This window comes from Atractosteus spatula, chromosome 2 (genome assembly GCF_055471065.1).
Source record: "Atractosteus spatula isolate fAtrSpa1 chromosome 2, fAtrSpa1.hap1, whole genome shotgun sequence".
NCBI lineage: Eukaryota > Metazoa > Chordata > Actinopteri > Semionotiformes > Lepisosteidae > Atractosteus > Atractosteus spatula.
The window spans coordinates 69,049,531-69,065,191 of record NC_142707.1 but is presented as its reverse complement, the minus strand read 5'-3'; the positions used below and the strand labels follow the sequence as shown (position 1 = coordinate 69,065,191).

Here is a 15,661-nt window from a genome sequence, read left to right as displayed (position 1 = left end):
CACAACACTCCTGTTTCAATATCATCCAGGCAATTGATTGTGCATCTTTTTCCACAAGCTTTTTCCAACCAGAAACATTTTTCAGTGTTAAATGACATATGTGATACATGTATTGAGCTCAGTCTCTAGCTTATACTGACTGATTCCGATTGTCCTCAGCTTACGTCTCAATGGCATTATGGATTAATGTAGATTTTTGTTCTTCAGTTCTGTGAGGATGAGACACTTTGATGTGATTGGTCACTCTTGGCTCAAGACAAGAAAAAATACACATAGTTGTTTTGTTTATTGTTTAATCAGATTGTGTTTACCTAATATTAAGACTTAGATTTAGATCAGATCGGAGCAATTAATGCAGAGATACAAATAACTTCAAAGGGTTCACAAAATTCTCACAACTGCATAGTTTCCTCTATTGATAGCTGGGTAATGCACTTTACTTTCGCACCCTGAAGAGTGATCACATTTAATATGAATTGGCTTTATTACTCTGTTCTCCTCCGCACTGATAGCTGGTGTGTGGGGAGTGTACTGATGCACTATGGCTGCCGTTGCATCATCCAGGTGGGGATTTCTTTATTTTCATTCATTGGACTTTCTTTAAATGTTGGCTTTTACAGAGCTAAGGCTGTGCATCATTAGATATGCCCTCTGGATCCTCTTTGTTGAATTAGTCTATCTTGAACTGGACACCTGTTTCTGTCTTCAAATTGTTCTCTGTCTCATTGCTCACTGCATCACTTAAAGTGGAACTGCAACACTGTTTTTATATTTCTATTATATAGTTTAAACTAAGAAGACTGGTGCTCTCTCACTGAGCCCTTGGGATGCATTTATTAACTCCTGATACAATTCTCTGGCATTTTTTTATCGTTAGTCAGATCTGACATTCTCCTCATTTCACGCAGGGACACATTATCTTTTCCTTCTTAGTAACTCCTAAGACTGAGTCCAGGATTGATGGTTTTTATTAATACATTCACCACTTCCTGCTGGTCTTTCTGAAAGTCCACTTTCAATCTGGCGTGTCAAGCTTCTAAAAGATAGTATCTCACTCTGACTGGTATTACCAGTTTGATCAAAGTTTTTGAAATCTCTTTTACGAGTGAATACACTTGAGCAGACTTTCACAGTTACTGTATTTGATTTTTTAATGCCATTGCCATTTTCTTTGAATACTTTTGTTCTGTTTCAATTCCCTCCTTACTGAGAACTGTCAGTGACTCACGCTGGTTAATCACATTTTTAATTGCAACAAAATAGACATTCTTAGATCCTCTAGCTCACTTTCAATTACTTTCATGTAGATAATGATGTACTTTACGGAAGCTTATTAGCGTCGTGGGGGAAAATATTTTTGCGTTTCTACGAGATAGTGTTATGTTTGAACGAGAAACCTTTGGCGTTTGTATGAGATTGTATTAAAACGCAAGAATTTGTTAACAATACTGTTATTGGTGGTCAGATATTTAAGCTCTAAGCACAAACCCTCAAAAGCTTTTAGACTATGTTTATATCAGATACATTTACAGTGAATTTGGAATAACAAATCAAATGCAGAAAATGTGTCACTTGAAGGGAGAAGGAACTTTATTTCTGTGTCCGTATGCAAAGAGATTACTGTAAAGAGATAGGGGAATGCCAAACAAAAAGAAAAATGCTACACAACCCATTATACAGTTTGTACATTGTTGGCTTACTGTTTAGTGTTTCCAACAATAACAATAACAGTAAGCCAACAGTAGCTGGTAGTAGTAACAAGAGAAAATGCAGACCTTCTTGGGCAACTTTGTACAGCATGTTTTGGATACATATAAATCAAAATATACTGATCCAAACTCAAAGTTCTCTCTCCATTAATGAAAAAAATAAAATAATTCCATCCACGGAACACTTTAACCACATAACAGTTTCTACCAAACAAGCTGAACCCAGGGGCATTAAATATGTCTGCCCTTGCCTCACCAGTCGGTCTTGTGCTGGATTGTGAGTTATACTTTCAACTCCTCCCAATTAGGAGATGAAACATTGGTAGTCGTGCTCCAGAATGAATATGTTCTCAGAGAGGTTCTGTTTTTCACAGGAAATGCTGGACCGTTGATGACAGAACACCGATGATGCAGAGAGATGAGAGTGCTGTCGTGAAGTGATGGCGGACTTGTGTTCATGTCTTCCCTGAGGCTTCTGTATTAGATCACCCAGTAAAGAAAAGAGACAGCTCCGGGGTAGCATGACCCACTGTTACCTAGGAAAACAACAGCACCAGCGGTGGAGTGGACATGTGTAACGTCATGCTGTGTTTCTACAAGATGGGGCTTTGCACTAAACATGAAATGTTTCTGTCTGTTGCCAAAAGGGGGAGAGGTCAATTATTTCATCACGCCCAAGGTGCATGAAACGCAAAAGATGTACGATCATAAAATAAAATGTAAAACACGTTTAATGAAAAAATAGGGAAACTGGGATGTTTGTGGTCTTTGGTTGGTGTTTGAAAAGTGCAATTGTATGAATTTCACAAATAAAACACAGATTAGATTTTGTGCAACAGACAGTAGGCAACAGACAGAGAGTTAAAAGAGATCTTTGCTAAAAACTCCTGATTTGTTTTTCGTTTTGATATTAGATGTTTGCCGACTGAGAAGAAAATAAAACTGGTAACTGTAATCCAACATCTTAAATGTTTTAATCCTCACAATGCACTCCTGAATACACAATAGGCTACAGAACAATTTTTAGTATATGGTGCTATTTCTCATTGTGATGAAGTTACTCTGGTCGCACTTATTCTTCAACTTGAGTCCCAACGCCCACTAAAGTATGCATACAATGTACATACAATGTAGCGTAATTGATTTGTTGTTATTATTAGCGGTATGCTTATTTCACCCCAAATACAAAGAACAATAAAACATTTTTCCAATTAAAAAAAACACTTTCTTCGCTGGGTCTCAACTGGCAAAACTGTTATCCTGTTTGCTACACTGTGTACGTGTCTGTAATCTCGCCACAGTTACCAAGATCTCACGCAGGAGGTAGATTGCTGTTAGTAAGTCTCGGAGAAACTGAGCTTTCCGTGTAGTTTTCTCCCTAACCGTCGCTGTCCAGGTCTAGCCATGTCTACACGAAAAACGTCAGGGCGGCCTAGCCAAAAGTCACCCTCATCGACTCGGACAACGTTTTCAGTTTTTACATATCGGGTTTCATTAAATGGCACCCGGGGAACACATGGTATTAAAGACCCTGGAGTGCAAAGGAAATAAAAGGAATCCTATTCACAAAGATTTAAATTATCTCGTTGAAAGAAACGGTGACACATTTTCTATGTAAGATTCATCAAACGCCACTAAACAAGCAGCCGATAATTACACACAGCATTAATTAATCTTAATAATTCAAAACATCGGAAACCCGATGTCAATTTTCATTCAAACTAAAACATGACAACGCACAATTTTCATAAATCATGTAACTGTTGTATCGTCGGCTTGCAGGGTCATGTACTCTAAACTCCTAAAAAAAACCTCTCTGAACTGGTTAAAGGGTTAATTTCTAACAAAACCAAATGTCAGTCGAGTTTAACTGTAAACCGCTGCCCTTCCCTCGAGTTCCCCCCACCACGAACTTCATTATATACGACATACAGTATATACGTATAGTTTAAAAGATATCACACAGGGTGTGATGACGTAGACGTGTTACGGAGTGTTTATTTTATTCTAATGTAAATTTCTGACGAATGTGCTGGTGAAGCTGAACGCTCCTCGAATCTGCGAGTGTGAAACCCCAGGTAGCGGCCCTGTGGGCTATAAGAGGGTCGTGACGAGAGCTGTCCTTCCTCAGTGCTGGGTCGGATTGGGAGGTGAGTGAGGAGTTGTGTGTGGCTCCTAACATGCGGATGCGTTGATTAGTACTGTACTTACTAGCAGTTGTCGGCGTATTTTTTTATATTGTCCCTGACAAATGCATGCAGCCTGTGAAGGGTTAAGTGTAGCCCGCCCACGCGTAAAGACGGTTTGTGATTGAATGTTTTTCTTCATTCGTGGAGACTTGAAAGTTCTTCGAAAGTAATTTTTTCAGTCACCTAGCACGTCTTTGTACTTTTATATTTTGTAAAGGAACAAGCAATAGGTTTATTCCATGCTGAAAAGAGTGGAAAGTAAACGCAACGTTTCGGCCGTTGAGACTTCTTCAGGTGTGGACATCTATATAATGTAGTATGATTTGCTATGTTTATCGTAGTTGGTTAACAGTTCTAGTATTTTAGTCATGGCCTAGATCGTTTATTTAATACGCTTCCTTTTTTAGAGGAATAAAATCTCGAGAGTTCGGTGTTTTTTTTTTGCAGCAGATAACGCCTGCACTACTCCAACAGCTGATGCAGGCATTTAGAAGTAAATCTTACTTAATTATATATATTTTTGTTTAATTCTAGCATAGAGCACACATCGGTAGACCTGTTTTGTGGACATGTGTTCGGTGGGGGGGTTAAATTCAGCTACCCGCTGTATTGCTAGCGCGCCTTCCTGCCGGTGTTGGCAGAACTACAATTCCCGGCATGGTCTGCGCTCACGCCTGCGCAGACTTGCCATGCAACAAACTTGACTCCCCGCCCCCCCCCCCCCCCTTTTTTTTTACAGCGATGCTGACGCATGGGTTCTCTTCCTTTCTTCTCCCGTTTAGTCGCTTTGAAGGAAGGGTTTGGTATCATGGCAAGAGGCGGGGTTTTCAGAAACGTGTCCGGGGAGGGAACGCCACAGCAGTGGTCGGCATCTGGGAACAGTTGAGACGGCGCAGCGTGGTGTGGCTGTAAATCGCATTGCTGGTATGTATATTGGCACGCCGCTGTGCTTGAAACTCACTTTAATTTTGCACGTGTGCACGAAATATTATAAACTTGGAACAAGTAATAGGTTTATTCCATGCTGAAAAAAAGAAGAAAGAGAACACAACGTTTCGGCCGTGGAGCCTTCTTCAGGTGTGAAGAAGGCACACCTGAAGAAGGCTCCATGGCCGAAACGTTGTGTTCTTCTTTTTTTCAGCATGGAATAAACCTATTACTTGTTCCTTTGCAGCCTACGCATGCTGACGCAGCTCCCCACCTGAAATATTATAAACTAGTCGTGCCGGATCAAGTCTTGGGTGGTGTGTTCTTGGCTCAAACCGCAGTTCCCGTGTACAAGTGCGGTGTAACCGCAGGGGTGATCTATTTTTAATCTTAAAACCACATTTCCGGTGTAATACATTGTAGAAAGACGTGTCGGCTGTTGAAACCTCTCTTCGGGTGCGAGGCAGAGAGAGTAAGATGTTATGAAGCACAGGAGAGCAAAAGAGGAGGAGGAGTGGGTCGGCACAGATTAAGCAAGAGTATCCAAATGAAGGGGAGAGTGAAAAGCTGGAATCTGTTAGGGAATGGAGAGAATTTTAAAGAATTATCCAAGGTCTTCACCTAGTCTCTGTCCAGATTTGTAAATGAGCCTCCTGCTGAATAGACTAAATATTGGTGAATTTCATGTGGAATTTAGTTTCTATGCATAGTGAGTAAGTGATCTTGGAAATGGGAGTAATGTTTTCTTTTGTCCGTCTTTGCAGTAAAAATGGACTGGACATGAGATGCTGAAATGCTGTTTTGAAGGTAAGATTTGGTGAGGGTTTAACAGACTAATGGCGGTGGGGGGGGCTGAGCTGTGAGTCACTGGGTTGAGCTTTCATGTGGGACACTGCTGTTGTACCCTGGAGTGAGGTACTTCAATCGGGTTGCTGTATAAAAAAGGCTCTCATTTGACTGAGCTGATAACAGGATTATAGAAGTGCAGGTACAATGAGTAGTTGATGAGATGGGCTTTTTTTTTTTTTGCAGTGCGCAGCTTTGATTCCTGTCCAATGCAGTGAACCGTGAAGAATTACAGGAGGTATTGTGGCTGAGTTTCTAAATCTTGTTGCATTCAACGGTTGCTTTAATGATGACTCTATCCCGAACCTGATTTCATATCTGATTGACAGTCTTATATGGATCTGACTTCTGAATTGCAACCGCCTTTTTTGCTATTTGAAGTACGGGGGAAATTGTGTATGACTCTTTATTTTTTCCAGTCTTTTGCTTTCCCATTCTTGACAGTGTAATCATGTATAATGTTAGGAATTTAAGACCTTGCTCAGAATGATTTGAGAAATAACTTTGACCCTGTGGGTCAAAACATTTTACCACAATTTTAGGGTAGTTCACTTTTGGAGACCTTTTTATAGCTTTGTGATCTGACCTTTATTAAAGCATGGAATTAAAGCATGGAAAGGTAGTGTTAAGAAACAGTAGCCAAATGCCAGTGTTCTGTCAGTTCATATACCTAGTATAAAGCCATTGTCTGAATTCCCCTCTTTTTGTACTCGTTTTTTTTAACCTAACTGAAGCAATGTATCCCTTGCATATTTCAGCTACATGTTTTTTTTTTTTTACCCACAGTAAACTGTGTTGGGGGGGGGGGGGAAACAGTAGGATTCTGCAAAACGGGTATGTACATTTTTTTTAATTTTAAACTTGTGCTTTGGTTTAATTGTGGTCTCATTAATGATGAATCTATCCCGAACCTGACCTAGAACTGATTGATAATTCTTTTCGGATCTGACTGCTGAAATTTGACCACAGGTGCTGCTTGGATTACTTCTTGCTTGATTGATTTTGGCTTTTCAATGTGGATTTGTCTTTTGCAGGTTGCTGGCATGTTGTATCTGGTGTCAAAGGTATGGGAACTTGCTTAACATGTACTGTTGCAAATTGAGATAGACCTCGGTAGTCTTAAACTGCTTGTGCGCAGTATATAGGAATGACTTGGACTCCCCTCTGTTCCTCTGGCACATAAACTGGAAGCTTGTTTGATGGCCTTTCAACCTCCGATCTTAATTCATACTAGCTATAGCTCCTGATGCTTTTAGGTTTTGAAGTAAGAAACACCTACAGGAGCCTGGTTCCAGAGGACTAGAGTTGCCTATTCTTACCCTAGCCTGGAGGAATAAGACTCTTAAATTGATTGGCCCATTTGCTGATTGAATGTGTTAAAGGCAGATTTCTTTATTTTAATAGGATCTGCAGCGATTGAATGTCCACAGTCGAAGATCTCTGGATATCCGAGGGAAACAAGGCGGTGGTGCTAATTGGCGAGATGCGATGGTTTATAGCCACCTCATGGCTTTGAAATGTTAAGGCAACTACAGGCAATAAACATCTAACATGACTTAATTGATTCTGGTCCACCTTTTCTTATTTACAGGGTTTTCACATTTTACACATCTTTGCTCCAGATAGTTCTGAGGGTTAAGGGGGAGCTTGGATTATGTTCCCCAGATGGCACCTGGCCATAATGAATGTCAAACAAGTGTTGATTATAAATAATACAGTTGATATTATAAATCTACAGAAATGGAAATGTCTGCCTTCTGGATGTTAAAGGGCTGCTTTTGTTGATCCCACCAGTGCAGCTGAGAGTACCTTGCCTAAAGCTAAAGCTTTAAATTGATCATTTTTAATGAAGGCACGTCTAGGAAAATTATTTTAAGAGTCCCTTAAGTGAACTGGAAAGTGGTAGCTTGGCTACTGAAGCTATTGTCAGGGGGTAGATCAGTAAAGGCTGGCTGCATGCTGAGAATTGCATTTTGGATGTGGAGCATTTTTTTTTTTAAGCTGTACTTTATTGAAACATTTCCTTTGGAACAACCAAGATTTCCATTATCTGGTCTTAGAGAGGAGATCTGAGTACACATTCATTTGGCAAGATAAAGCCCAAAGTACCCAAGACTTGAAAGCGGGGAGTGTTCCCTGGCTGTCTACAGCACTATACACTGGGTTTTCTCCGACATTATCCCACTCTGGAAGCAACATCCTATGATGTCAGGTAGAGGAGAGATGACTGTAGATGCGTTAATGCAACACAAGTTAAACTTAAGCTCTAGGACCTCAACGCCATCACTTCATTGCTGTGATGGGGATTCTGTAGGTAGGAGCATTTTGTCCAAGTACTCTGAGGGCTGGAAAGGTCTCCTGCAGATTGATTGATGTTAATGTTTGGGTGCCTGCAGGCTTGCAGTGAGAATGAGGGGTTTGCTGATGTGATCGGTGCTACCTTTCCTGTAAGGTATGGTAGAGCCTGCATCTTACCAGAAGAGTTGGCGGTGGTGGAATAAATGAATCAGTTCGGTTATATGCACAAGGGCAATTAAATACTTGTTTGCATGTATACTGCAATACAAAGACATTAAGGAAACGCCAAAAACATAAACAGCAGCAGCAGGAAGATAACCCCTTAGTAGACAAAGCTGTTAGAAAATGGGTGGATGGAGTTTACTTTGGAGGGTGGTGGGGAAGTTGTATTACTGCTACTTCATTTTAAGTCTCTATTTTTCCAGCTGCAGAACTTATTCTATTTTGCTAAAAATAAAGTTGAGTACAGTATTATACATGGGTGGTCCAAAACTGAAGTGTGGAACCTAAACTGTGGATGCGATATGATCTGTGCAGTGGTGCACACATACAGCCTGTGATAACTAAAGAGACCAGTGATCCCAGCAAGCATGGCTGGGGAGTGGGTAGAAGTTGGAGCACCTGGAGGAAACCCAGTTTAATTTGGGGAGAAGAGGCAGAAGGTACCCCCATTTCAAGTGGAGGGCAGCCAATTGCGATGCTCAAAACCTGCAGCATTTCTTGATTCTCTTGCACCTTGTGGGGAAAAATCTTTGGGGATGTGGGTTTCACTTCAGTTAATGTGAGATTAATTACTCTGCAGCACCACTGATTCCAGGTAAAATGCAAATATATTGAGCTGCCATCTTGATTATTTGCAGTCTTCTTTAATTACAGGGTACTACACAAATACTGATAATGAGAAAGCAGTTATCTCTTCAGGGATAGGCAAAACTATTATTCCTGTGAATTTCAGGCTTAATAGGTACCGCTGCTCTCCTTTACAAGTTGGAGCTGTCCGACACCTGACTCTGTGAATTGGTTACCCCTATGCCCGTTGTCACTTGACCCTTTTTCAGTTTCCAACACATGAGGTTCTGTATACCGGCAGAGAGGTTGCTTTCTGTTCTGTTACTCCAGCTCGCTTAAGACTGTGATAGTACCCAGACACTGGAGAATTGCTGATGTTGTACCTGTCCATAAATTGAGTAAGAAAACAGTCAAGTAGTTACAACTCTCTCATTCAGGTCTATAAAATAGACCCATAATTATAGTCTTCTATTACATCCAAGGTAATGGAAATAAATAGTAAATGGAGGTACTGCTTATTTAGATATAAAAACTTAGGAAATAGCATGGATTTAGAAAAGGTAGGACTTTCCTATCCACCTTTTTAGAGCTCTTAGAACAAATAACTGCAATGAATATACACACGGCATATGATATGGTGTATTTAGATTTTCATAGGTATTTTGGTAAAGTTCCTTATAAATATTCTCTAGGCATTCCAAAAAATGTCTTTGGAAGTTTAATGATAATTAATTCCTTGCACTTATATAGCACTTTTCTGAACTCTCCCCTCAAAGCACTTTATAGGTAATGGTGACTCCTGTCCACCACCACCAATATGCAGCCCCACCTGGATGATGCACCAGTACGCTCGCCACATACCAGCTCTCAGTGGAGAGAAGAACAGAGTAATGAAGCCAATTCATAGATAGGGATTATTAGGAGGCCATGATTGTAAAAGCTAATGGGAAATTTGTCCATACTCTTTTTGAGAAATGCCCTGGGATTTTTAATGACCACAAAGAGTCAGGACCTCAGTTTTATGTCTCATCCAAGGGATGATGCTTTTTTACAACAGTGTCCTCAGCACTATACTGGGGCATTAGGACCCACACAGACCACCAGGTGAGTACCCCCTACTGGCCCCACTAACACCTCTTCCAGCAGCAACTTCAGTTTTTCCCAGGAGGTCTCCCATCCAGGTACTGACCAGGCTCACACCTGCTGAGCTTCAGGGGGCTGCCAGTTGTGAGTTGCTGGATGATATTACTGATGGCATTTGAGTACAGCTTATTGAGTAGAACACATAAGGTATGGGTAAAGGGTGAATGCACAAATTCAAATGCCAGTACCTGGATGGGACACCTGGGAAAAACAAAGGTCACTGCTGGAAGAGGTGTTAGTGGGGCCAGCAGGGGGCGCTCACCCTGCGGTCTGTGTGGGTCCTTATGCCCCAGTATAGTGATGGGGACACTATACTGTAAAGAGGCGCAGTCCTTTGGATGAGACGTAAAACCGAAGTCCTGACTCTCTGTGGTCATTAAAAATCCCAGGGCATTTCTTGAAAAGAGTAGGGGTGTAACCCTGGCGTCCTGTCCAAATTTCCCCCTGGCCTTTACCAATCATGGCCTCCTAATAATCCCCATCTGTGAACTGGCTTCATCACTCTGCTCTCCTCCCCACTGAGAGCTGGTGTGTGGGGAGCGTTCTGGCGCACTATGGCTGCTGTTGCATCATCCGGGTTGGGCTGCACACTGGTGAAGGTGGAGGGGATCCCCATTACCTGTAAAGCGCTTTGAGTGGAGTGTCCAGAAAAGCGCTATATAAGTGTAAGCAATTATTATTACAAATTGGGGTGATGGAATTCTTATCTAAGAATGGGCACTTTCAAATCCTCTTTTTTTACTCAAACTTGTAATTGTTAAACTTACTGTTTAAATGTATACTAGTTGTTTTTGTTTTATTGTATAGTGCCTTGAGATGATGAAAGTCTGTTATATTGCGTCAGAGTGATGAAAGATGAACAATATTGTCCTCACCTGCAGGGAGTGTATATATGTGTGACTGTTTGCTACATTGTATGCTACAATGATTTGGGATCTACAAATATTGATGCCTTTTGTACTTAACCTTAGACCTCAGTTAGATTGTTAGATGGCTTGATAATTCCCGTGAATTGTCAGTTCATTAATGCTTTTCTGTGCCGTCGTGGAAAACGTATCACCACAGCCGCCCGTTTGAAAACCTAAAAACGTGCTTGTGTTGAATTTGTTTTTGTGAATGAACTGCTTTTGCCTTTAACGGAAAAAAAACAAAATTAAAATTCGTAGGCGATATCGCATTTACACTGCCCCGACATGCAATTGAAAACGTTTTACACGTTTAAATGCTGTTGAAGTAGACACGAGCGTGGGATAAGAAAACGGTTAAAAGAAATACGATTAAATTATTTTGAAATGATTCACTTTTCCTCCCGCGTTTGCGCACAAGTCCTCCGGGTTTCGCCCGGCTCCGCTGCGCTTAGCAACAGTAACAATAGGAAGCACCTCGGTTTCTAGGCGCCGGCTCCGGCGACGCGCTGAAGGGGATCCCCTGACCCACCCGCCGCGTCAATCGCCTCCAGCGCGTCTCCCCTCTTTGTTCTGAGCGCCGCGTTCACGCCGAGTTCAGCGGGGACGCGCCCCTCGCCGGCCCAGGCCCCTCCCGTCATTGATGGAGCGAGGAGCCCCTCCCTCCGTCCCCGCAAGCCCCGCCCCCGCCCCCAGCCCCTCGTGGTTGTCAGGCTGGGGCCGGCCGCTCTTTCCGCGAGAAAGCCGAGCCCGTGCGCGGCTGTGCGAGAAACCCCATCGATACGACCACACTCGCAGCGTGAGCGCGGCCGCCATTTTACACCATCCTGTGGAGTGGGGAGCAGAGCTGGGTCTGCGCTGTGGAGCTGCACGCCTTTCTCCTTTTTTTTTACACCCTTCCTTCCGAAAGAATACATTACCACACGGCTGAGTGATCCATCGCCAGGTAAATATGTGCGACGGTGTGGGGGGGGCGGCGGCCGCCTGGAAGTTTTGCGGCTGGTACTTTTGTTTTAGCGGTGTTTTCAAACAACGTGCCTCCGATTCTGGATGGTGTCTCCACACCGGCTTTTTGAAAATGGACTCCAGTTATGTGGCGGCACGTTGACCAGCTAGGCCTTTGCACACCCGATCGATTTCTTCCCCCCCTTAACAAGCTACTGTGGGAAAGCATGGCGTTTTGTTCTGCAGTGTTGGCGTTGTGTAAGTTAATGAATAGTGCTTGTGCCGCGTTTCTTTCTGTTTTCGCACACAGTGCTTGGGATCTGCACAGTTCATTCATAAGGCCCCCGCGATTTCCCAAACCCAAAAGCTGAAAGCAGAGGGGGGGGGGGAGTTTTCAGACGGATTTGCAAGCGGGGACGGCAGCGGTTACCGTGACATTAAACCGGACAGTACCACGTTGGGTGCCCAAAAAGGTGCTTTGTGAGACGCGATGTCATTTTTTTTAAAAACTCCCTTTACTTCGGTTCCAAAATCTTGAAACTTTGAAGGTTTGTCTGACGTGTAGAGTGAACTCCTGCTCCCATTTTGTTTTTGTGTGTGTGTGTTTTTTTTTTTAATTTCCCCCAAGGAAATAAACCCTTTGCCGGCTAGCTTGAACCTAAGTGTGATGATCACGTTTTACAACTGCACCGTCACGTACGATGGCCGTAGTTGAACCCGTACTGCGTGGCTGCACGGTTCTGGTGCGCCGGGGAGAGCCGCCGCTGGCCTGAAACACGTGTGCTCTGCAGCCGGAGCCCAGCAGCCCGCACGGGCGTGGAGGGTCTTTGTTCGGCTCCTGCCTCTCGGCTCCACGCCGAAAGGCGGGAAGGCTTTGTGATACGGTTCCCATATTTGCGCTGAAAAACGGCGATCCAGCGAGAACCCCCAACTCGGATCGTGGGGTTTTGCACTTTCCGTTTTGTTTCGAGGCGCACCTGGCGTCCGATTAGCGAGCAGTCGAGAGGGCATGAGCTGGAGGGGGGGGGGGGGGGCGCTCAGGTGTGAAAAGGCAATAAAATGTTTTGAGAACCGGTGTGCAATCGCAGTAGCCCAGCCACACGCATGTGACCTGGTTGTCAGGGTGCTGCCGAGAGAAACCTCAGTGTCTTCCATGTGCATGCTTGTGCAATGTGACAAGATGATGATGTATGCCCCTTGCTTTCTGATATTCTGTTGCCTTCGGCTTTGGATTTATTTGGCTCATTGCATTTGCACAGATTTCTGGAGACATGGCAACAGAACATATTAATGGAAACGGTACAGAAGAACCAATGGACACCACCGCTGCAGTTACCCATTCTGAACACTTCCAGACTTTATTAGAAGCTGGTCTACCACAGAAAGTTGCTGAAAAACTAGATGAAATTTACCTAGCGGGTAAGGCGCGCTAAATTCTTTTCTGAAAGGAAAAAAAACAACCGTTTTCTCACTTTGTTTGCAGTTGTTGGGTGTGCAGAGGACATGATAGTTATTTCTATTTGGGATGGGCAATGAGCCACTCGAGCAACTTTTTTGGTCTGCTAACAAAATGGGTACTGCAGTGATCAAGTACATGTCACCATTTTTTTTGTTTCCAGTTCCAAATGTCTAAAGGTGTGCCACTGTCGCACATACATGCGAGGTGCTTGTTTTTTCGAATGCTGACCGGTGCTGAAGTGCTGTGCGTTTTCGAATGGCACTTGCCGGTCAGGATCACACAGTGTCGATGTGTGAGTACAGTGTGCCGGAGCAGGACCATTGCAGTGAGGTGTCTGGAGGGGTGTGTTCTGCCAGATGGGCACAGGGTGGAACAATAGCAGCAGCTGTGCAAGGCAGGGACAGGTGATGTGGAGCCTTAAAGCACATCTTGGATATGCTAATTGCAGACATTAGTTTACAAGGCATCTGTTGTGATGAGGCAAGCCATGCTTTTGTCAGATAAGTAAATTGCAGCCAGTTTATTCGTCAAATTCCTCGAAGCTATGACACATCCCTGCCATGTTCGTTGCTCTTTTTCCCCTCTTTTGAGTTGATTCTCTTTGTAAAACGAGGAATTATTCTACCTTACTGTTTTGTGTACACCGTTTTTTAAAATCGACTGGTCTATAACTTTGCAACAATCTTCCCGTTTTACTGTGAAAACGTTCCATGTCCGAATGCCGGCCCTGTGACTGTGATGCAGCTACTGTCCACATGATGCTACATGTATACTGTCCTTGAGTAACTCCGTTACAGTGATGGTTTACCGCTAAGATCTGACTGGACAGGTGCTGTTGTGAGCTTCTCTGATGTGACTTTCTCCAGAGTGCTAACAGGATCCCTCTTTCCCAGGCCTGGTATCTCACAGTGACCTAGATGAAAGAGCAATCGAAGCTTTGAAAGAGTTCAATGAAGAAGGAGCTCTGCAGGTTCTACTTCAGTTTAAGGACAGCGATCTCTCACATGTTCAGGTAAGTACAAGGAGGCGTAGTTGGCAGATCTGGAGTGGAGTAAAAGCAAGAAATTGGGACTTAAAATTGTTTTTATGATGTGTTTTGTTTGCAGAACAAAAGTGCCTTTCTGTGCGGTGTAATGAAGACCTACAGGCAGAGGGAGAAACAGGGGACCAAAGTGACAGAAGCCAGTAAAGGACCAGATGAAGCAAAAATAAAAGTAAGTCAAAATAAAAGAAACTTGAGAAAAGCAGTTTTATGTTAAATTGTACAATGGTCGCACTTTTAATTCATGTCACATATGTCAAGGCTTTGTGCTCCTGGTTCTCATTGCCCCAGCGTCTGGTGGGTTTCATTTTGATAGGAAGCTTGGTTACTTCAGTATACCCTTAACTGAATGAACAGTGTGATTAGCCCTTTTACCCGTCTCCTAGAAGTTTCAGGATACTTAGAAATACTTGTAAATTTAATGCTTAAGTAACGTAGATAAAAACAGTCAAGCATAGTTAATTCCACACGCAGCAGGTGAGAGCAATCCCTGTTTTGGCTGTGGAGCTGTCTGCCTGTGAAATGTTTTCACTTTCCAGTGTGGTTTTAATCTCTGTTCCTTTGAGACTTGTATGCTGATGTAGCTCTCTGCTTCAACAACTAAAAGTTTTAGTAAGTCGCTGTGAGAAAACACGCAGCTGCAGCAGCAGATGCTGGGGACACATTTGTCTGAATTGTGAAGTCCTGACCTGGTTCCTTACTGTGTGGCAGAGATTTATGACTGCAATACAGGCGCTTCTAGTGCCTCAGCACTATGCTGCTCTAAAGGGCTGTAGTTTCAGTAGTTGCACCTCGTGATGAATTATTTCAGAAATTTCCAAGAATTTATTAGGTTTTAGGCCTTATAAGGAAATGCTTGTTTTAATATAGGTAGAGTATAGTTGCTAAAAAGTAGGTCAGTCCAGTGCATTTTGAAAATTAATTTTTTACTATCCAGTGCCAATTGCTGTCATTATAGGAAATTTGAGAACTAAGTAGTATAAGAGGAATGATGCTTTGGGTGAAAATGTAGGTAATATCTAAATATAATCAAATAAATCAACTGAAATTACATTTTGTAATTCGGTGCTTTATTTTCAGTTTGAATTAGTGTAGGGACTACTAGCCTGTGTAGGTAAGAGATGTTATCTGGGTTCCTTTTGATGTTGGCAGGGTGAAGAGTCTGTAACAAGTAATCTGTTTGAGTGCACTTTCATATTTATGACATTGATTGTAAAAACTGATTGCAAGCTGGTTTTACCTTCAAAGTGAAGAAATTGACTTGCATCTACCATCCACATCTTGACACCTCCAACCCAGGCTAATTAAGCAGCTAGGAAGAGAACCTGAAACTCCATTTAATTATCCATATGGCAACATTATATTGGAGTGGGATCTTCTGTGTATACCAAATACTTCCTCTTAGTGGC

The 15,661-nt window shown here is 42.7% G+C and overlaps 1 protein-coding gene, 1 long non-coding RNA gene and 2 other non-coding genes across 10 annotated transcripts in view; all 4 read left to right on the top strand.

The window, feature by feature from the left end:
- Window positions 1-3,780: 3,780 nt before the first annotated feature.
- On the top strand, window positions 3,781-7,231 carry LOC148840130 (uncharacterized). 2 transcript variants are annotated; one of them, XR_016086380.1, is made up of 7 exons: window positions 3,781-3,859; window positions 4,681-4,822; window positions 5,590-5,632; window positions 5,858-5,909; window positions 6,458-6,505; window positions 6,706-6,735; window positions 7,076-7,231. It is a non-coding gene; the product is annotated as an uncharacterized LOC148840130 (long non-coding RNA). The 2 variants fall into 2 exon arrangements; XR_016086381.1 differs by having other exon boundaries at window positions 3,783-3,859; window positions 4,638-4,822.
- On the top strand, window positions 5,953-6,026 carry LOC148840132 (small nucleolar RNA SNORD50). The gene has a single exon (XR_016090290.1). It is a non-coding gene; the product is annotated as a small nucleolar RNA SNORD50 (small nucleolar RNA).
- Window positions 6,558-6,630, top strand: LOC148840131 (small nucleolar RNA SNORD50). The gene has a single exon (XR_016090280.1). It is a non-coding gene; the product is annotated as a small nucleolar RNA SNORD50 (small nucleolar RNA).
- A 4,308-nt stretch (window positions 7,232-11,539) lies between the features above and the next one.
- Window positions 11,540-15,661, top strand: part of syncrip (synaptotagmin binding, cytoplasmic RNA interacting protein) — a 10,372-nt gene continuing 6,250 nt past the window's right edge. For all 6 annotated transcript variants that reach the window (XM_088927520.1, XM_088927510.1, XM_088927502.1 and 3 more), the window contains exons 1-4: window positions 11,540-11,752; window positions 13,011-13,170; window positions 14,104-14,222; window positions 14,317-14,424. In XM_088927520.1, coding sequence (XP_088783646.1) covers window positions 13,023-13,170; window positions 14,104-14,222; window positions 14,317-14,424 — 375 coding nt within the window. In that variant the 5' untranslated portion in view covers window positions 11,540-11,752; window positions 13,011-13,022. The remainder of the gene's footprint in view (window positions 11,753-13,010; window positions 13,171-14,103; window positions 14,223-14,316; window positions 14,425-15,661) is intronic.